At 41.8% G+C, this 22,928-nt stretch overlaps 1 protein-coding gene across 1 annotated transcript in view; it reads right to left on the reverse strand.

Annotated features, from left to right (window-relative positions):
* Positions 1–502: 502 nt before the first annotated feature.
* The window catches only part of RBFOX1 (RNA binding fox-1 homolog 1), a 238,290-nt gene continuing 215,864 nt past the window's right edge, over positions 503–22,928 (reverse strand). Inside the window, exons 11-12 of the mRNA XM_070955384.1 lie at positions 15,286–15,361; positions 503–733 (exon numbers count right to left, since the gene is read on the reverse strand). Coding sequence (XP_070811485.1) covers positions 611–733; positions 15,286–15,361 — 199 coding nt within the window. The 3' untranslated portion in view covers positions 503–610. The remainder of the gene's footprint in view (positions 734–15,285; positions 15,362–22,928) is intronic.

The raw sequence follows: 22,928 nt of genomic DNA on the forward strand, positions 1-22,928 counted from the left end.
CTCTCTCTCCCCCCACACACCCCTTTTGAAAATAAAAATAAATGTCTTATGCAGGAAAAAAAATAAATAAATCATGATATCACATACACTCTTACAAAACAAGTGAGGAATCCCAACAGCGTAATATTCAGCATATATAATTCATTTACATGATATAGAACTTTTGATGGTGCCCCTCCCCTCCCCGGACAAATTCATTTCTAGCAGCTTTCTAGTTCAACCACAATGAAAATCATAATAGTAATAATATTAATTAATACTTAATTAATCAATCAATCATAATAATAATAATAAATACCTTCTACAGCCAGCAAACTATGTAACTTCCGGAAATTAAAAGACCCACAATATTAAAATACACAGAACAAAATATCTGAGGTATAAGATAAAAAATGTAAATATTTTTTTTCTCCTCGTTTTTTTTTTTAATGTACTTGTTTTATTTTGTTTTACTTATTTATCTGTTTGTAATTTTTTTTTCTTTTTTAGAGTTGCTAAAATGATGCATTACTGCATGTATTGCCATCCCCAGGCCTCGGAAAGCTTCCATTTGGGTCCCCCATTTGGGGAGGAATTATGGTTTTTTTTGTTTGTTTGGTTTTTTTGTCATTTAGTATGGAGCAAAACGGCTGTATCCCCCTCGGTATATACTAGCCTGCAATGAAGAAAGAACGAGACCGACATCGTCAGCATGGCTTCTGTTCTTGGCATCACTCAGGGGTGTAAAAGCATTCTGAAACAAAGCAATTTGAGGGGTGGGTGTTTTGACTTCCACTTTTTTGCCATCACCAGATCTGCAATTTTTAAATTTTTATATTTTTATTTATATATATATATATATATATTGCTACCTTCTGGGGATTTGGCTCCAACTCTTGGCCACGTGCCATTTTCAAACCGCGCTACAGGTAGTCCTCAACTTACAACCGTTCGAAGTTATAACGGCACTGAAAAAGATGACAGTTTTTTCACACTTAGAACCGTCATCAGCGTCTTCACGAGGTCGCGTGATCAAAATTCAAGATGCTTGGTTCATGTTTAGGATGGACACCGTGTCCCGGGGTCGTGGGATTCCCCTTTTATTGTGTGACCTTCTGACAAGCAAAATCAAGCGGGGAAGCCAGATTCCCTTAACAACCGTGTTACCAACCGAACAATTGCGGTGATTCACTTAGCAACGGTGGCTAAAGACAGGTCGCGAAATGGGGCGAAACTCACTGAACGATTGTTCCGCTTAGCAACAGAAATGTTGGTTCGGATGTAAATTGAGGACTACCTGTATCCAAACTGTGTCAGCGGCGGGTCTCCCGATGAATCATCATCAGCCCAAACAAGGATTCATGACCTGATTAACTAATGGACTGACGTTGATTCATCAAATGGATTCCATTCATTTTGTGTCTCAGATGGTCCAAACTCCACCCTTGATGCTATTTTTTTTTAATGTAGAAATCTGCAGAATTCATTCTTCGTTAACAAGCAAGGATACCAATAGCAACTACACAACGACAGTGGGACCATCTCTTGGTGACAGGAAGGTTTAGGACAGAGCAGGTGAGATCTCAGCAAAGGGATATGGCACTTAGGGTCATTGGCGAGTGTTTAGTTCAACGTTTCTCAACCGTGGCAACTTGAAGGCCCATGGACTTCAACTCCCAGAATTCCCCAGCCAGCTATGGAATTCTGGGAGTTAAATCCACACGGCTTAAAATCACCCAAGGTGATTTAGCTGGTGAACCTTTGTCCTCATTCATTAGAAAGTCAAAATCCCATCTCCTATTTTTTAAAGGCCTTTGTAAAACCCACAAAGGGAAAATGCATTGTGTGTGTGTGTGTGTGTGTGTGTGTGTGTGTGTGTGTGTGTGTGTGTGAGGGGTTTCCTCATGGACTGTTCTACTGGGAACATTTTTTTGGGAATAGAGAAGTCAATCTCTTCATAAATCTGTTGATCAAGTTTTGTTTTAATAATCCAACACTGACGGCATTAACAAGAAAAATCAAATGGACCTATAAATAATATTTCTTTATTCTTATTTATGTAAACACTTGTATTCTGCCTTCCGAGTCTGTCCTACCATCTTTCACTTCTTGCACCCAACGCACGTTGATACATTCATTTTTCTTTCTCTGGTGGCACCGTTAAAATGCCCTTCATCCGTAATTAACATTTTACGGGTACTGTTGAGTCTTTTTTTTATTTTTATTTTTCGGCTGAAAAGTGCTGTGCAAAATTCAAATAAATGTCCCATTGGCCTGGCCATTGTTGTAATATTTCAGTTGGTGCAGATCAGCTCATTTCTCTTAGAAATGCAGACTGAACAAAATCTGTGAGGATCACTAAATGGGCTGCAGGAAAAAAAAGGGTGAGATTACTTGAGCCGTTAACGCACCAAAAGCTGCTTTTCTATACATGTGCTGCCCTCCGTTACAATCAATCAATGACACAAAACAACAGTTTTCTGGGTATCACTCTTAACTTTGGTCTCGTAGCCTCCCTGACTAAAATGGCTTCCGGCTGAGGGGGTTGAGACTAAAACCTACCAGATGAGGGTTTCCCTCATCTTCAGAAGTCTGATAGGGTGCATCTTGTCGATCTCTCTCTCTCATGTTTATTTATTAAATTTATATCTTGTGTCCCCTGAAGAAGCTTGTGATGGTTTACCTGGAATCATTTCCCCTTATCCCAGCCATTCTGTGAGCTATCTTGGTCTCAAGAGAAGCTCTACCTCACAGATCTTTCACTTATGGGGTTGCTTGGGTCGCATTGAGTGAAGATGCCACATATAAATATGTTTTGAGCCACATATAAATATATTATAGTTAATCACATAATAACGTCAAAAGTTTATGATACGGTGGGATCGCATTATTAGCTGTTTAAGGCCACATTCATCCCACAGTTCATGGGCTGGATGCACTTGGTCTAGGCCAAAGTTAGTCTCCAGATTCTACCTTTGGGGGACTATCAAACAATGTTTGCACAACATTGCTTGGTGGTGGTGGTTTTTTTAAACCATGGTTAGGTCTCTCCCTCATTTTAGGCCTGGCTGTCTTAACCACACGATGACAACTCAACATATTTCATTAGTCATTCAATACATTCTGCAAACCTCGAAAAGGATAAATTCAGTAACATGAATAATTATGGAGTAGAAGCTCCATCTAAATGTCTGATGTATTTTATTTGTCTGTTCGTTTTATATCCTGCCTTTCTTCGAAAACTCAAGATGGTTAAGAGGGGATCACCCTTCATTTTATCCCCTCAGGGATACCATTCTGAAGTCAGTTGGGCTGAGAGGGTGTCATTTTCTAGGGCCGTGATGGCGAACCTATGGCACACGTGCCAGAGGTGGCACACAAAGCCCTCTTTGTGGGCATGTGTGCTGTCACCAGCTGCTCTTCAGGTTTCCCGGCATGACAGATGGTCTTCATTGGCTCTGGAGTGCCGGAAAACAGCCTGAAAACAGCCCGAAAAATGGCCAAAAAACAGGTTGTTTTTCAGGCTGTTTTCTGGGCTGTTTCTGGACCATTTTCAGGCAGTTTTGGGGGGGCATTTTTGGTCCCAAAAATGCCCCCAAAACAGCATGAAAGCAACCTGAAAAATGGCAAAAACCAGCCAAAAAACAGGCATGTGCACCAGTGGCGGGTTTCAAATTTTTTTTACTACCGGTTCTGTGGGCATTGCTTGGTAGGCTTGGCATGGCTTGGTGGGCGTGGCTTGGTGGGTGTGGCAGGGGAAAGATGCTGCAAAATCCCCATTTCCTCCTGATCAGCTGGGACTTGGGAGGCAGAGAATAGATGGGGGCGGGGCCAGTCAGAATTTTTACTACCGGTTCTCTGAACTACTCAAAATTTCAGCTACCGGTTCTCCAGAACTGGTCAGAACCTGCTGAAACCCACCTCTGATGTGCGTGCTGGCCAGCTGGTCTTTGGGTTTCCAGCACTCCAGTGCACGCACATGTATGCGCATGCATGCACAGTTTGGGCAATTGGTGCTGAAAAGGTGCCATCACTTGTCCAGGGTCATTCCATGGTTTGGCTCCCCTGGTTAAACGTGGCCTTGAACTAGAGTTTTAACCCAAACTTTGACCTAACCGTTCTGCCTCCATGAAACAGGTACACATTCAGAAGGAGTCACTGCCACTCAAACACATGGGTGGGGCCCTCAAAGATTTCCCCAAAGTGATATCAAATTGCAATATGAAATGTGATTCAGATATTGTTCTTTATATATATAGATATATACTGTGTTTCCCCGGAAATAAGACCCTGTCTTATATTTTTTTTAACCCCTAAATAAGTGCTTGGCCTTATTTTTGGGGATGTCTTATTATTTTGGGGTGCATGGAGCAAGATGGGGCTCCTCTTGCCGTCTTACCTGATTTCCAGCTCTGTCTCCCTAACCCTAACCAGAGGAAATGGCAGGGACCGGCAGCAAATGCGTTTAAATATTTTCAGGAAGGGCTTATTTTGGGGGAGGGGCTTATTTTAGTGCATGTGCGTAAAAGCCCGATTGGGCTTATTATCAGGGGATGTCTTATTTTAGGGGAAACAGGGTATATTTTCACTCCCATCAAAAGCCAATAAAATGTAAATCATGGTTTATTTTTACCCTGGCCTGACTTCTATTTTGGTGACTGTGCCTCCCCACACCCCATCCCAACATCCAACTCAAAATGTTCAATTGGAGCATCCGGCCCAGAAAAAAAAAATTGTTGTGCTCCAGCTCTGTAGACCACTCAAATCTACAAATGAATCAATAAACAATTCATTTGTTTGTGATATTCCTATGCTGCTGACTCAGGACCATGGCAAAGCCTGGGGAGAAATTCTTACAGGATCCAATCTGGGTCAGTCACCAGGGCTAGAGGTTTAGTCTTCCAAGCTTTCGGACTTGTGCTGGAGTCCATCCTTAGGGAACTTCTCTCTACTGGAATGTGTGCTTTGGGCTATTCTGTGTGTGGTATTTATATGGTGCCTGCTTTATGTGGCTTTTTAGATATTGATTGGGGTGTTGATGACTGGCTATTATGTCGCTGGCTATTGTTTCCTTGTACTGCCAAGCCTTCACCTCCTAAGTACTTGTTAAGCTGGTGGTAAATCAACACTCTTGTTGACCAAAGAGGGCCCCATTTCCCAGCCTTCAATCACTTCCCTGGCTGTTTTTATGACTGCTCATCCAACAATCTTAGTAGCAGTAGACCAAACTTCCCAGTGGCCGACCCAGATTGGATTATTGTATATTATCCTGGGACACGTATATTTGCCTTCATTTGTGAGAAATTCTTACACTGTTTGTAGAGGGTGTAGACAAGCTGAGCCATACTTGGACTCAGAAGTCAACTGGACTTCGCTTCCTGGCATGAGTTGCTGACTTTCAACCTGCCCAACTTGGCTATAGCTTGTTGATTCACCAACCTCACCGACTGTAGTTAGATGATCTTGTACAGATTGCGTATGAATGCAACTGTAGATGCAAGAGCCAGCTTGCAGCATGGATCTAGGATTTACCTGCAGCCCTGCCAACAAGTAAGTCTAGGTTTGTGGCAAAATTACTACTGAAGTTTACTTGCAAGGCAGTTGGATGTTATACTGCAAGGCAGACTGTTTCAGCGTGTCCTGATTTTACATCCATGTATGTACTACATGTGCTTGTATATATGCGAGTGTATGTGTGTTTATGTATGTATACTATACTATATATATGTGTGTGTGTGTGTGTGCACATACTATATATATACATACATATATACAGTGTAATTGGTGCAGAGAATGTATTGTTGCAGGATAGATGGCTAGATGAGTGGATAGATGGATGGATGGATGGATGGATGGATGGATGGATGAAGTGACAGATAGATAGATCAATAGATGTCTTATTCCTACGGGGCGGCTGCTCCCTCTTTAGGCTCATATGAAGGGGGGGGGAAGCTGATTTAATGAAGAGCAGTGAGACACAGTGCATGAGAGAGAGGTATGAACTGCTTCGGAATCATTTGTGAACTGTGCATAGTCCTAGGAATAAATGCTTTTGGGTCTACAGTACGTATTGCCCAAGTCTCTTAGGGGCACCTGGGGGCTCAGATTTCTGCCACGAAGCTCCATCAGTAGCTTTAGAGGTATCCCTTTCTCCGTTGGCAAACAGGAAGCCACTTTGCGCACAGAGCTTTGGGTTCAAAAGCTTCACTGTGAACCAAAGAGAGGCCTCCCCATCGCTGGCATCTGCCAGTCAAAATGATGAAAGCAGTGTCCTGGCGCTGGCCACACAGCTGTGAACCTTGGGCCTGATGCTGCTTTGATCATTTGGATGAAAGCAGCTGGAGTTTGAAGGTGCTCATATTTCACATGGTATGTGGTGCTCCTTCTCCTGCATAGAGATGTTCCTTGAACAGAAAAAAAAAAATAATAATAAAAAAATGGTGGGATAGGTTAATTATGGAGCTCCGGATTATGTCTGCTTCTCCTCTGAATTTAGTGGCTTTTGGTTGCTTGCTGAACCTTAGGAATACAGTCTTATTTCTGCAAACTTTTCTTGGAACGGGCAGCGCAGGAGGGGCGTTTTTAGAAACTTCCTTTATCCAATAATTTTATAAGACTTTACTACAATGACGCTACCTAAAGCTGTAGCAGAATTGGGATGCATGAAGTCTAAGTGGGCGACAGCTCAGTAATTAGATGCAGAAATGTAAATTGTAAAGAATTAGTAGGTTTTTTAAGACGCGATTGAATAACCGTTGGTCTGAAATGGTACCCTGTTTTCCCCAAAATAAGACATCCCCTGAAAATAAGCCCAATCGGGCTTTTGAGCACATGCCAATAAGGCCAAGCATTTATTTCAGGCTTCAAAAAAAATATAAGACAGGGTTTTATTTTCGGGGAAACACGGAAATAAAGCAGTTTTCTAGTCCAACGTCCTGAGCAGGAGGTTGGACTAGAAAACCTACGAAGTCCCTTCCAACTCTGTTATTCTGGTTTTCTGTGGTGGCACAGTGGTTAGAATGCAGTACTGCAGGCTACTTCTGCTGACAGTTTGATCCTGACCGGCTCAAGGTTGACTCGGCCTTCCATCCTTTCAAGGTCGGTAAAATGAGGACCCAGATTGTTGGGGAGTAATATGCTGACTCTGTAAACTGCTTAGAGAGGGCTGTAAAAGCATTGTGAAGCGGTATATAAGACTAAGGGCTATTGCTATTGCTATACCAGGCTAAGCTATTCACTACGTTTTATAAACGGATGAGATATTTTCAAGAGTAGTCTTCTCTTGAAAACCAGTCTACGGAAATGAATTTATTAAGAATTTTTTTTTCTTCCAAAGAGAGAAGACCACAAATTGATTGATCAATGGGACCAAATAATTTACTCAAACTCAGTGGGTAAAATGAAAATCTGAGGAAAATATAAGTCAACAGTTATGAATACACACACACACATACACACACTCTGATGTTTAAAAAAACATTTTGCAATTTTGTCTACCGATTGCTAATTTTTTTAAAAAAATCTCAATAAATTGAAAAAGAAAGAGGTCCTTAGCGAATTCATTTTTTTTTTTTAGATTGCTTAACAACTACAACACTCATTTTTCATCTCCTTGCTCTCAATCGCAACTAATTTTGGGGATAGCAGTCAAAAGATCTGTTTGTTAACAATTCAGAACATTTTAAACATGTTTCTTTTGCCAAAAAGTGGGCTGTTCCTGAGAAGAAAAGATACTGGAGATGTGGATCACTGGAAGTTTAATTTCTCACAAAGATGTCTATTTCCAAATTAAAGAAAAAGGGGCTTAATAAGTACTTTCCATCACTTTGCGATTCATTTTTTTTTTTTCATTTCAAGCCTGTTGGAAAAGATGTTTTCCCCATTTTTGTCCTTCCAAATCACTTAAAAGCCAGTCCTTGTTGGGTGACAAGTTTTTTCCCCACAAAACTAATTTAACTGACAAACTGCTATTTGTCAGAAATGGTGTAGGGTCTCCTGCTTTGGCGGGGACCTACAAAGTCCCTTCCAACTCTGTTAATCTGTTAAAACTGCTTACATGGTATTTCAATAGACGTGGAGAATAATGACAATAATGTGAAGGTTTCTCCTTAGACTTTCAAGTCCACCCAATTGTGTGGACAATTATATGGGATGAAGAAAGCCATAGCTTTACGGAACAGTTAAAATAATTTATTCTGATTCTACCCTTAAAAGAGGAAATGCCCGCAAGTGTGATCATAGGGATATATCCCTATTAAATTGCATTCATGTCAACCGAGAAGGACCGAGATGCTTCTGGATTGAAAGGATAAACCAGTGACATCAACATTGCTTGGGGGATGCCCAGTTGGGGCCCCTTTCATGTCCCTGGCAGGAGCTGCAGCTAAGGACAGGAGCTCACCCCTGCCTCACAGAACAACCTTTGGTGCTTGAACCTTCAAACCATCATCCTAACCACGTGAGCCACCATGCTCCTCTGTTAAATAAACATTAAATAACTAGGCCAGGGGTGTCAAACTCAAGGCCCACGGGCTGGATTCGGCCCACAGGGTGTTTAGATCTGGCCCGCAGGACCGCCCTGGAAACAGCAAAGGACCGGCCCACCATGCCTCTGCCAGCAAAAATGGAGCTCAGGATGGCCATGCGCAGCCCTCCCGGCTCCGTTTTCGCTGGCAGAAGGCTAGCAAAACAAACTAAAAAACAAAACAAAAGGAGAAATGTTTCCCCTTTTGCATTTGAGCATCCAAGAAGGGGCAGGAAAAGAGAACGGGAAAGAGGAAAGACAAAGAAAAAGAAGAGATGATGGGAAGAGAGCAAGGAAGGAAAAAGAAGGAAAGAGGGGAAGGAAGAAGAAAGGAGAAGGAAGAGCGAAGGAAAAAGAAGAAAAGGGAAGGAAGGAAGGAAGGAAGGAAGGAAGGAAAAAGAAGAAAAGGAAGGAAGGAAGGAGATTATAATGAGAGGGAGGGAGGGTCTGAGGGAAGTCCTGCCTTAGCACTTGGCTACCACAAGTGCCCCCAACATGAGTGATATCGAGCTGGCCATGCCAACCCTGGCCACACCAACCCCGCCCCCCGCCCCGAGATCAAACACAACCCTAATGCAGCCCTCAATGAAATCGAGTTTGACACCCCTGAACGAGGCATACCCCTCCCTTTAACCAGGTGGTCCCAGAGATCTCCTAAATCCGACCCAAACCCCAGGCCTCTATGCTCCTGCAAGATAACATCCATCAGATCAGGTCAATTATTCCCTTTCAGCCCTACTGTTGTGGCCCGTCAGCGGCCTGTGCAGCTAGTAGCTGATTCAGACAATAAGGAGGCTGGTGTGATGCTGCGCCAGCAGCCTGTGCAGCTGGCACTCGAGTCAGACAATGAGGAGGCTGGAGAAAATGTGCCAGAGGCGAGGATTCAGCCAGGGCCTTCAGAACTGAAGCAATTTGCAGGGAACAACTTCGTTCACATACCTTTGTGTCTTGTCTTGCTTATTTTATCAGCTTCCTGCAAATTGCTTCTGGGCATTCTGCCAACCACAGTAAGCTTTCAGTATTATTCTTTGAATTCTTGGTGGCTGTTAATGCAGTTAATTAACAGCTGTTGTTGTAAAAAAAAACCTGGTTTATTTAGTAAACTAAAGTTTGAACAGACTTTGTGTGTGCTGCGTTTTTTGGGATCCGTAGGTGGGGCAGAACACCTACGTTGTTGCGGCTTGCTTACCAATATGGACTGTATTATTCTATTTCTTGAATACAAACTGCTGGGACCAAGCTGCCGAGATTGGTCCCATTCTCATTTGCCCAAACCTCTGGCTTTTAGAGAAGGCTGAAAACTCTGCAACCCCAAATCAACAGGATTATTAGGACACCCTGGGCTAAAATGCAGGAGGATTTCATCATTCTAGAAAACCTACCACAGCTCCCGTGTCACTTGCTGTAAAGGCATCATGACCTATTGCAGTGTTTCTCAAAGTTGGCAACTTTAAGACATGTGGATTTCATCTCCAAGAATTCTGAGAGTTCAAGTCCAGATGTCTTAAAAGATTGACAGATTAACAGAGTTGGAAGGGACCTTATAGGTCATCTAGTCCAACCCTCCACTCAAGCAGGAGATCCTACACCATTTCTGACAAATGGCAGTCCAATCTTTTCTTGAAAGTCTCAAGTGATGAAACTCCCATAACTTCTGAAGGCAACTTCTGTTCCATTGGTTGATTGTTCTCACTGTCTGAAAATTTCTCCTTATTTTGAGGTTAAATCTCTCTTTGGTCAGTTTCCATCCATTGTTCCTTGTCTGGCCTTTGGGTGCCTTGGAAAATAGCTTGACCCCTTCCTCTCTGTGGCAGCCCCTTAAATATTGGAAGACTGCTATCCTGTCTCCCCTGGTCCTTCTCTTCTCTTCACTAGACTAGCCATGCCCAGTTCCTGCAACCGTTCTTTGTATGTTTTAGCTTCCAGTCCCCTAATCATCCTGGCTGCTCTTCTCTGCACTCTTTCTAGAGTCTCCACATCTTTTTTGTAGTGTACTGACCAAAACTGGATGTGGTATTCTAGGTGTGGTCTTACTAAGGCTTTACAGAGTAGTATTAACTTACTCACTTTGATAAACACCGGCTATTTTATATTGCTGGTGCTTCTTTTACTTCTGGAGCTTTGACTATTTTTGTAGTGCTGTATTTTTTTTTAAATCCATTTTAATAAGCTGTACACTATCCAGAGAACTGGGCGTATTGGTCAGCCTAGAAATGGAATCAATAATATACAATATGCTCAATAACAAGGGAGGCACCAGACCGTATTATGGGGAAGAGGCCTCAGACTAGGATAATTTCCTAGACTTTCACACTTTCAAGGAAGTGCTGTGTTTTCCAGCACAGTGGCCAATGTCACAGAGCATGCTTTCTGTATTTTTTAACTGCAAAGGTTATAACCCAGGGCAACGTAGCTTTTAATACATCAATATTTATGACATGTCTACTAGTACGGTAAGTTATAATGCACAGTTTCGCCTAAAGGTATATTCAGAATGAAAAGAGGAGAAAAAATAAAAGAAAGATAATCCATTTTAAAAGAATCCAGACTCAACTCAATTGCAATATGTGCTCTGTCTACTGAAACAAACCATTAAGAGCCCAAATCAGGGATAGTTAGATTTGGAGAGAAATAAAGTAATTTCTCAACTACTGTGGAAAGATAACTTTACTCTACAGAGATATTATATCCAGTTTTGGTCATCATGATATTAAAAAAGACGTTGAGACTCTGGAAAGAGTGCAGAGAAGAACAACAAAGATGATTAGGGGGTTGAAGAGTGAAACATATGAAGAACAGTTGCAGGAATTGGAGATGGTTTTCCCCCAGTTCGGACTTGTTTGCAAGAACCGGTAGTAAAACCGGTGGGAGGCCCCGCCCACTGCCCCCGATGTCATCATCGGCGATCTGCGCATGCATGATCCCGTTGCGAACCGGTAGTGAAGGTAAGTAGAACCCACCCCTGGTATGGCCAGTCTAGAGAAAAGAAGGACCAGGGGTGACATGATAGCAGCTTTCTAACATTTGAGGGGCTGCCACAAAGAAGAGGGGGTCAACTTATTCTCCAAAGCCCCAGAAGGCAGGACAAGAAACAATGGATGGAAACTAATCAAGGAAAGAGCCAACCTAGAAATAAGGTGAAATTTCCTGACAGTGAGAACAATTAATCAATTAATCAAGTTTTAAAAAAGAACACTGCTGGGGGGGGGGCGAAAGCCCTACTAAGCAGGTATATACAAAAGTATGAAGGCTATTGCTTAACACATTGTAAGCCGCCCTGAGTCTCCGGAGAAGGGCGGCATATAAATCGAACAAATAAATAAATAAATAAACAAATAAACAAACAATAAATAAACAATTAAATTTGTAGTTGCTCCATTATTGGAGATTTTAAAGAAGAGACTGGACTGCCATCTGTCAGAAATGGTGTAGGGTAGTGATGGCTATCCTTTTTGCCATCATGTGCCAAAAGCGGGGGGAGCACAGGGAGGTTGCATGTGTGTGTGCCCACACCCATAATTCTATGAGTGACATCACCAGCCCGTGCTTCCCTCGCTTTTGGCATGTGATGGCACAGCGGGACCAGTAGGCCCGTTTTTCGCCCTCCCCAGGCTCCAGAGCCTTTCTAGGAGCCTGGGGAGGGCAAAAAATGATCTTCTCCACCTTCCTGGAGGCCCTCCGGAGGCCGGAAGTTTGCCGACTTCCAGTGGGTCCAGAAGGGCCGAAAATCAGCTGGCCAGTGCACGCATGTGTGCCAGAGCTGAGCTTGTGTGCCCACCGATATGGCTTTGCGTGCCACTTGTGGCACACGTGCCATAGGTTCGCCATCACGGTTGTAGGGTCTCCAGCTTGGGCAGGGGGGTTAGACTGGATGATCTACAAGGTCCCTTCCAACTCTTGTTAATCTGTTAATATATTGCTGATTTGTAAAAGTGGACCTGGCTAGTTGAACAAGCCAAGGTTTAAATGATCCATCTTTTAGAGAAATGTATGAGCACAGCGTTTGATTGACCGCAATTCTCCTTAGTTTTACGGCTGTGGAGTTAATTCTTCAGTGTTGTTAATCCAACTAGAGGTGAGATCGCTGAGACTCAAGAGTTCAGATGTAGTGAATTTTTTTTTTTTTAAATCTGACATTTGCATGACAGCATCTTTTGACTGCTGAGAATGAGCGAAAGGCCTGATTTGATTTTGCAGAATAAATCGATGTACTTTTTAAACCATGCTAAATTGTCATTGCTATTGTTTTGGGGATGCACTGATTCAAACACTGATTAAATTAAGGCTTTCCCCCAACTTAGGCTATTTATTTATAAGAAAGTATGACTCATATAAGGGTTATTTTACCCAACCGGGATTTTTCTTTTCATTGAAAATCAATCGTACAACAATAATAAATGGAGCCTTGATGATTAATTAAAGGCACCATTTTAATTTGACAGGATCTCTATTGGATAGTAAACAAATTGATCCTGATCATATAAGAACATGTTAAAATGAAAATTTATTTGAGGGCAGTATCCAAAAGTCATTTGGGAATACTTTGGGGAAAATTTGATAATAGTTTGAGAAGGAACTAGATGTCCTAGTGGACTATCCCTTGAGTATGAGCCAGCAGTGTGCTGCAGCTGTCAAAAAAATTAATACAGTCCCAGGGTTGCATCAACAGAGAGATGGCATCAAAATCTCATGAAGTGGTAGAACTGCTTTATAGTGCTCAGACACTTGGAATAGACTGTTTAATAGACTGATAGAGTCTCAAAATTGTGCTTGATAGAACTAAGTTTAAGTTGTTAGACTCTCTCTGAATAGGGCAACTCATTTCCCAAAGTACCCGAAGGCCAGACAAGGAATGATGGATGGAAATTGATCAAGGAGAGATTCAACCTAGAAATAAGGAGACGTTTTCTGACAGTGAGAACAATCAACCGATGGAACAGAAGTTGCCTTCAGAAGTTGTGGAGCTTCATCCCTGGAAGCTTCCAAGAAGAGACTGGACTGCCATCTGTCAGAAATGGTGTAGGGTCTCCTGCTTGGGTGGAGGGTTGGATTAGATGACCTACAAGGTCCATTCCAACTCTTCTATTCCAACAAATTTGACTGGGGCAAATTGTAAGGATGATACCACTAGATGGGCTAAGTATTTGTTTTTATACTGGGTTATTTCCTTCACTCTTTTGTATTTTGATTTGGCCTTATAAATACAGGGCGGCTGCTTCTACTACTACTACGGCTATTTAAATAGAAATAAATTTTAAGACAGGAATGCAATGCTTCCAGTTCTAACACTTCTACATCAGGGCCCTAGAAAATTATATGATATATATTTTTGAGTTGAAATGCACACATACACACTCTCTCTCACACACAATAAATGTGGGCTTCCGGTGAAGAAAAATGATTGTGGTTTGAGTCTTTTGGTTTTTTTGAGTCAGAGGGATTCGGTTAATGTCAAGCAAGCTTGGTCTCCATTTCTATCCATCGCTGATGCTAGTATTTGCTCCTTTTTACACGTTATTTTAATTTCAAAATGTGGCTTCGCTTTTGACTCCAGGTGGTTTGCTCAGAATGCAAAAAAACGATCAACAGTGTCCAATGCAATTTCCTTGTGTGGGTTTTTTTTTTTTTTTTGATGGGTACATGTTAGCTTTGTACAACTACTGGTTCTTCTGAACCAGGGTATTTCATTTCCCTGAAAGTCAAGAATGGGCTAAACATAGCCTTCCTCTCTTGCCAGGTGACTAATTTTGGATTTATTAACTCTAATCGAGAGGAAATAGCCAGGAAGCGGGCTAACAGCCAGCACCAGCTTGGAAATCTCATTTTCCGCTTTTGGTAAGAAGCACCGGTGTGACTTGGACCTCAGGGTTGTATAAATTCAATTGGTGTGGGTGGGGGGCGGGGAATGAGGAGCATGGACCTCTCCGCAAACGCCTTCTACTCGTGATGGATTTAATTATCAAAATGACTAATTATTCCATTAAGGTAAGTGCTTGGCTATGTGATACTTGCAAAATATTATATATATATATACATATACATATACATATACATATACATATACATATACATATACATATACATATATATATATATATATATATATATGTATGTATGTATGTATGTAAAAAGTTAAAGAAAGTTAAACTTAAGAAGATATATATCTATATCTATATCTTTAGCCAGGTTCTACCTACGTAAACCAAGATATTATGCAGCCCTAGTTCAGTGAAATCACAATTCACTAGTTTCTGGGCTTTTTTTCTTCTGGCAGCCAGCAAACCCTTTGCAGCCCATTGGGAGACTAAGATAGATCTATTTCAGCCTTATAAGGCCTCGAAATAGATCTGTCTTAGTCTCCCAATGGGCAGCCAGAAGAAAAAAAGCCCAGAAACTAGTGAATTGTGATTTCACTGAACTAGGGCTGCATAATATCTTGGTTTATGTAGGTAGAACCTGGCTAAAGAGAAATACACATAAAACCTACAAAAAAGATATATATATATATATATATATATATATATATATATATATATATATATATATATACACATACATATATATATATACTTACATTGCACTACGTTGCCAAGAAATTAAGACATTGATCAAGTTTACTGGGCAGGATTTAAGGTGGCATTTCAGCAGCCGTTGGCAGAAGAGACAAATTCAATTAAGGAGAAGTGAGGAGATGTCAACCATGTTAAGGGCGGAGGAGACGAAGGGAGGAAAAAGGAAGCTTGGCTGAGAAGGAGGTAGGGGGAGAAGAGACAAACACTTACCATGGCACCAACGCCGTAGGTGGCTGCTGGAGCAAGTGTGTGGTGGTAGGGGTCTGCAGCATAAAGTCGTCCGTAACTACAAAGGAAGCAAAGTTCTGGATTAATGTAATATATATATATCTATATATTATAATTAGAACTGCAGAAAAAACAATGGCTACCAATCTGCCTTCCATGGAGGGCCTGTATACTGCAGGAGTCAAAAAGAGGGCTGTGAAAATATCTACAGACCCCTCACATCCTGGACATAAATTGTTTCAACTTCTACCCTCAAAACGACGCTATAGAGCACTGCACACCGGAACAACTAGACACAAGGACAGCTTTTCCCCCGAATGCCATCACTCTGCTAAACAAATAATTCACTCAACACTGTCAAACTATTCACTAAGTCTGCATTACTATTAATCTTCTCATTGTTCCCACCACCCATCTCCTCCCACTTATAACTGTATGACTGTAATTTTATTGCTTGTATCTTTCCGATTTATATTTATATTGTTTCCTGATTGCTTATTTGTTCCCTATGACTATCATTAAGGGTTGTACCTTATGATTCTTGACGAATGTATGTTTTCTTTTATGTACACTGAGAGCATATGCACCAAAGACAAATTCCTTGTGTGTCCAATCACACTTGGCCAATAAAAAATTCTATTCTATTCTATTCTATTCTATTCTATTCTATTCTATTCTATTCTATTCTATTCTATTCTATTCTATTCTATTCTATTCTCTCTCTCTCTCTCTCTCTCTCTCTCTCTCTCTCTCTCTCTCTCTCTCTCTCTCTCTCTCTCTGTGTGTGTGTGTGTGTGTGTGTGTGTGTGTGTGTGTGTGTACAAAGAAATAAGGAAAAAGAAACAGCATCAACCCCAGAGGTTAGAGCCAGGAAGGAATTGCAAAATGAACACATTCAAACATTCCGTCCTACCCAATTACATTGGAAATGAGCACTTTATGGAATCAATCTCCTCTGGAGATTGCTAATAGCATTAGCAACAGCATTTGGACTTATATACTGCTTCATGGTGCTCTTAGAGCCCTCTCTAAGTGATTTATAGAGTCAGCCTATCGCCCTCAACAATCTGGGTCCTCCTTTTACCGACCTCAGAAGGATGGAAGGATGAGTCAACCTTGAGCCGGTCAGGATTGAATTCCTGCCTGTGGGCAGAGACAGCCTGCGATACTGCACTTTAAAACCACTACACCATCACAGAAGGAAGGAAGGAAGGAAGGAAGGAAGGAAGGAAGGAAGGAAGGAAGGAAGGAAGGAAGGAAGGAAGGAAGGAAGGAAGGAAGGAAGAGCAAGAGCACTTAGACTTATATATTACTTCACAGTGCTTTACAGCCCTCTCTAAGTGCCTTGCAGAGTCAGCCTCTTGCCCCCAACAATCTGGGTCCTCATTTTACCCACCTCGGAAGGATGGAAGGCTGAGTCAACCTTGAGCCTGGTGAGATTTGAACTGCCAAATTGCAGGCAGCCGGTAGCCAGGAAAAGTAACCTGCAGAACTGCATTCTAACCACTGTGCCACCGCGGATCTAATGAGGTCCGTATGAGGGGAATGTATGATTAGCTGGAGGAGATTAACCCTAAGCAGCCAACACGCAGGGCTGCAGGACAAAAACATTCAACATTTTCAATAGACGAGAAGAAAACATATGGCCAATGTTTCCTCTTCCTTTGAGGCAGTAGGAATCGCAGTGGTCTCTTTGATAGGGCATAGTTCAAGAATGCTCCCCTCTAGAAATTTCAAGGCACCTGGTATGAGTCTAGGACAGTGATGGCTAACCTTTTTGCCATCACGTGCCGGGGGGGGTGGGGGGGTCGCACGCACGCATTCCCACACTCATAATTCTATGCGCCCCGCCCCCACACATGCGTGCATGAACCCCCTCCCTCCCTCCTGGCACGTGATGGCCCGGTAGGTCCGTTTTTCTTTCTCACCTGGCTCCAGGGCCTCTCTAGGAGTCTGGGGAGGGCGAAAACGGCCTTTCCCACCCCACCCCCGAGATCCTCCGGAGGCCGAAAACAGCCTGTTTGCCAACTTCCGGTCTCACTTCCGGTCCCACTGGAAATTGTTAAATGGGCTGTTTTTGGCCTCTAGAGGACCTCCGGGGGAGGGAGGCCGTTTTCGCCCTCCCCAGACTCCTAGAGAGGCCCTGGAGCCAGGTGAGAAAGAAAAACGGGCCTTCTCCACCCCCCCAGACCCCGCCAGGCCATCTGGAGGCAGGAAACAGCCTGTTTCCCTGTTCTGGTGGGCCCAAAAGACCCAAAAATGTGTGTGCCGGAGTTGAGCTCGCGTGTCCACTGATTCGGCTATGAATGCCACCTGTGGCGCGTGTGCCATAGGTTCGCCATCACGGGACTAGGACAACTCACTGCAGCCAACTGGCCATGGCCAACTCACTGTGAGATAACTTACCATGGCCAACTAACTTGCCGTGGGAGAAAAAGTTACACTAATATCAAAGAAATGGTGGAATAAATGGTGGAATTAAAGGAAGGATGCCAAAGGAGGGACAAAATGAAATGTGAATTGACAAAAAATAAATTTTAGATTATTTTAAATAATTGAATTGTTCAATTGTCCCCCAGCAAGTTGTCTCATATTGAGTTGGCTGTGGTGAGTTGTCCCATTCCACCTGGTATGATCTCACCGCAGCTACACTGCTTCTGGCAGGTTAGGTGGTTAGCTTGGTTTGACATTGAATTATAACATCTATCCCATTGCAACTTTATGGCTGTTGCGGTTATGATGATTTTATTGTGGTTTTATCTTGGTTTAATATATTGCCTCATGTGTTATATTGTTCACGTGTCTCTCATATCTATATATCTATTTCTACCTCTATATCTGTATCTATATCATCCATCTATCTATCTATCTATCTATCTATCTATCTATCTATCTATCTATCTATCTATCTCTCTATCATCTATCTAGATATAGATATATGTTTTTTTTCTAACAATGAATAGCACTAATATACTGAATTTTCTACACACTACACTGTATTTTCAAGAATTGGACAAGTAGTTCACTCTGCCTTTTGAAATAATAAAGAATAATGAAAGCAGATCACCTCTAAATCCAAAAAAACCCCAAACATTAGGTTTAAACTGATAGTCCATCTTGTGAATTACCGTATTTTTTGGAGTATAAGATGCACCTTTCCCCCCCCAAAAAAGGGGGTGAAAATCTGAGTGCGTCTTATACTCCGAATGTAGCCCCGCCAAACAGAGATTTCAGAGGCTGAAAGAAGCCTCTGAACGAAGCTTCAGAAGAAAAGCCTCTGAAAGGCTTTTATCTAAAATAATATGGCAAGCAACAAAAGAAGAATCAGTAAAGGTTCTAACCAAACTATGCCAATAAATCTGGAGAATGACACAATAACCAACAGATCGGAAGAGGTTAATCTACATGCCAATACCAAAGAAAGGAGATTGAACAGAGTACAGATAGTCCTTCAGAATAAAAGCCTCTGAAAGAAGCTTCAGAAAAAAGCCTTTTTTTTCTGAAGCTCTATTTCGGAGGCTTTCAGAGGCAGAAAAAAAAGTTTTTTCTGAAACAGAGTTTCAAAAGTTTCAGAGGCAGAAAAAAAAAAACAAGGCACAGAGCTCACAACCAAGGAACCTGTTGCTAAAATTCACCTCTGGGAACAGCTGATTGGGGGTATTCCGGGAGGCAAATCTACCTGCCAATCAGCTTTTTTCTTATTTTCCTCCCCAAAAACTAAGGTGCGTCTTATACTCCGAAAAATAAGGTATGTTTTTGTTCTTTTTCTAACAATGAATAGCACTAATGTAATCAACAGCTAGTTTATACAAGAAGAAATTTCATTCCCCTCTTCCCCCTCACCCCCAACCCTCATATCTATTGATGACCATTGAGGAATGTGCAAAACGTCCTCTTGGGAAATGTTATTATGGGCCCTGAAACTTTCTGAGCTTTTCTCAAATCAGATATTTTTTGCCGGAGAAGGAAGGAAGGGCTTCAAATGTTGATTTAGACCCAATTTCAAAATCTCATTCAATTCCTTCACGAAAACGAAGTGGATGAACAATGTAGGCATGACGTCCAGTTCATATGGACGTGGCTCGCTTAGGACGAGCAGGGAATGCTAATCAGGTGGTGTTTTGAAACGAATGGCTCTTCTCTTAACAGCACCCAGCATCAAATCCGCCACACAACAATCCTTCTATGGAAGAAGATCTTTCCAAAGAACCAACCCATAAATCAAGGGTGAAATTCACTTACCTTCCCTACCGGTTCACAAATATGCATGCACCGTCCTTGGCGCATGTGCAAAACCTTCTGTGCATGCGCAGAGGCTTAAAATTATCGCAAAAAAGCGATGTCATGATGTTTGCAAGGGTGGGCGGAGCCAGGGGTGAAATCCAGCAGGTTCTGACGGGTTCTGGAGAACCGGTAGCGGAAATTTTGAATAGTTCGGAGAACCGGCAAATACCACCTCTGGCTGGCCCCCGAGTGGGGTGGGAATGCGGATTTTGCAATATCCTTCCCCCAGGAGTGGGGAGGGAATGGGGATTTTGCAGTATCCTTCCCCTGGAGTGGGGTGGGAATGGAGATTTTGCAATATCCTTCCCCTGCCATGCCCACCAAGCCATGCCCACAGAACCGGTAGTAAAAAAAAAATTGGATTTCACCATTGGGTGGAGCCTAAGATCATGCCTCCTTGTCATCTCTCAATTGATGAATAGCCCCCTTTTTTTCCCCTTCCTCAGATTGACCTCTAACCTTCCGAATATGACAATTTTATTATGATTAATAAATTTCATTTCCACAGAGGAAAAAAAGAACGGTGTCAGCTCCTTTTTAAATGCTAATTTCAAAACACTCCTTTACATGTTACGAAAATCGAGAAGTTCAAAAGCTGAGCCTTCTGCAGGCAGATGCTATCTGCAGCACCAGTCACATTGTGCCTGAGATGGGAACAAGGAAACCTCGTCCGTTTCCTTCCCAGGGGCTACTGCGTTTCTTTCAACAAGACTCCGGGGGTTCCTATTTTTTACAATTTCTCCTTATACATTAAGGTATACAAGCATGGACTCTGCAGTTCGGTTGACCGGCAATAAGGAGAAGGAATGGCCAAAAAAAAAAAAAAAAAAAAAAGCATAAAGAAATTATTCTGCAATATCAGACTTTATTCTGGAAACCTGTTCTTGCTAAAATTGTAATTATCTTGCTCTGCGGAATTCAAAACGTTGGATTTACAGCCTAAAGGAGATCCCAATGGAGATAGACCATCTTCTACAATCTGGTCCCTTCAGGTGCTTTCCAAATCTCAGAACTATAGCTCCACCCAGCTTGTAAAATTTGGGATAGATGGCCTCAATATATCTGGAGAACATCAGGCATTTTAGAGGCAGTCGTGTTCACAAACCTCAGATGCTTACCTACTAGGATAAGCCCAAAGGCTTAGGATTTCAATTGCAAGTTTTAGAATGCTGGCCTTAAGTAACAACTTTCATTCAGGGGTGGGTTCTACTTACCTTTACTACTGGTTTGTAACGGGGCCGCGCTTCCTTGCTTGCTTTGCTCTTGTGCACGCTCTTCTGCACATGCGCAGAAGCTTCTAATGACATCAGGGTCAGTGGGCGGAGCCTCCCGCCGGTTTTACTACCGGTTCTATAGAACCGGTGCGAACCGGGGGCAGCCCACTGCTTTCATTCTTTCATTCTATGTTAGCTTATTTTCCTGGCACTGATACAATGAAGGTGGTATTTGGGTACTGAACATCAGGTCTTTTCAGCTATGTCCCTCACAACTAACCACCCAAATAATATTTTTGGGAAACCAGAAGGAAGGTCACAAATGACAATGGCATGTCCACAGGATGCTCCAACTATGTGCAGTTGTCACATACCCAAATCCTGGTCACACAACCCTACGATGCTGAGATGGCCAGACCTTTGAGGACTTGGTCATGTCAGTTGTTCACTGCAATTGTGACTTCAGTCTACTGAACAAATGTTGTTAACCAAGGACTGCCTGTAATTTCGATTCCTGCACCAAGCAGGGAGTTGGCCTATATTTCTAGGGGAGTGATATTTTCTCCCTTCTGGAGACAGCTATTTTGATACAAAAAAAAAAAAAAAAAAAAAAATCACAAGCATCTTGTAGTTCTGGAGAATGCCATAATTACAAAATAAACATCTAACAATTTCTCGCATTTGTTGGCGCTGACTAAGGGAAAAATGGAAGCATCTTACTGGGATAAAGGATGGGGCCCCGTTTAAGTAAAAAAATAATTAAAGGTAAAGGTAAAAGTTCCGCTTGCACATATGTGCTAGTTGTTCCCGACTCTAGGGAGCGGTGCTCATCTCCGTTTCAAAGCCGAAGAGCCAGCGCTGTCCAAAGACGTCTCCGTGGTCATGTGGCCGGCATGACTCAACGCCAAAGGCGACAGAATGCTGTTACCTTCCCACCAAAGGTGGTACCTATTTTTCTACTTGCATTTTTGACGTGCTTTCGAACTGCTAGGTTGGCAGAAGCTGGGACAAGTAACGGGAGCTCACCCCATTATGCGGCACTAGGGACTCGAACTGCTGAACTGCTGACCTTTTGATTGACAAGCTCAGCATCTTAGCCACTGAGCCACCGCGTCCCTGTTAAAAAAAAGTATTAAGGATGTGCAAAACTCATAGATTACTTCTCTAGCATTAACTACCCTATCCGTGGGGAGTTTCAGGACTCTCCAGAAAGGTAACAAAGCCCTCCAAAGTTTTCCAGAAAACTCTGTCCCTGAATAGGTGATATTTGCCCATCTTTAAAAAGCTTCTACTCCAAGTGAAGAGAGACCATCTCTCTCTCTCTTATTGGAAGGATCTGCCATTAACCAGATCCCTAGATAATTTATTTTCTTGGTTACTTGAATTTGAGTATTAATTTTCAAATCTTTTTCTTGTTTCTTAGTAAGGTTTTAGAATGGGGGAGATGGACAAGTTAACAAAAGAAATTAAAGAAAAAGAAGAGGCAGACAATTTGGAACAAATGGTATGAATGCCTTGAGAGCAGAAATAAAGAATAACATAAATAGGGGAGAAGATAAAATGTAAAATATGTATGTAACAAATATGTATTTATATGTTTATGCAAGTTTTGGTGTATTCGGGTCTTTTCCCGTGTAAGATTAAGAGTATTTTGGTGACATTTCGACAAGGTCGAATGTTTATATGTTTATACATACATACATACATACATACATACATACATACATACATACATACATATATATATATATAAATATACATATATATATATATATATATATATATATATATATATATATATATATATATATATTAGCTAATTGTTTTGAGGGGGAAAAAGTTAAGCATTAATGGGTTTTTCTGGCTTCTGAAACAAATATATAGAAATGTATAAAATTAAGGCTAATAGGATTAGAAAATACATTGTAATCAATTAAAAAGGGGACAATGAAGAAAATGAAAGAATATGAGAGACATGGGGGGGGAAGTCACAGTGGAAAGCAGACCACAAAGAAACACTTGTTAAAAAGAGGATATATTTATATGTTGTATGTTATGTGTTTGTCATAATGTGGAGTAATAAAACAATATATATATACATATATATATGTCTTTGGTTATTCGGGT

The sequence above is a fragment of the Pituophis catenifer genome, unplaced genomic scaffold (genome assembly GCF_029215685.1).
Source record: "Pituophis catenifer annectens isolate HBS135680 unplaced genomic scaffold, rPitCat1.0.hap2 SCAF_16, whole genome shotgun sequence".
Classification (NCBI taxonomy): domain Eukaryota; kingdom Metazoa; phylum Chordata; class Lepidosauria; order Squamata; family Colubridae; genus Pituophis; species Pituophis catenifer.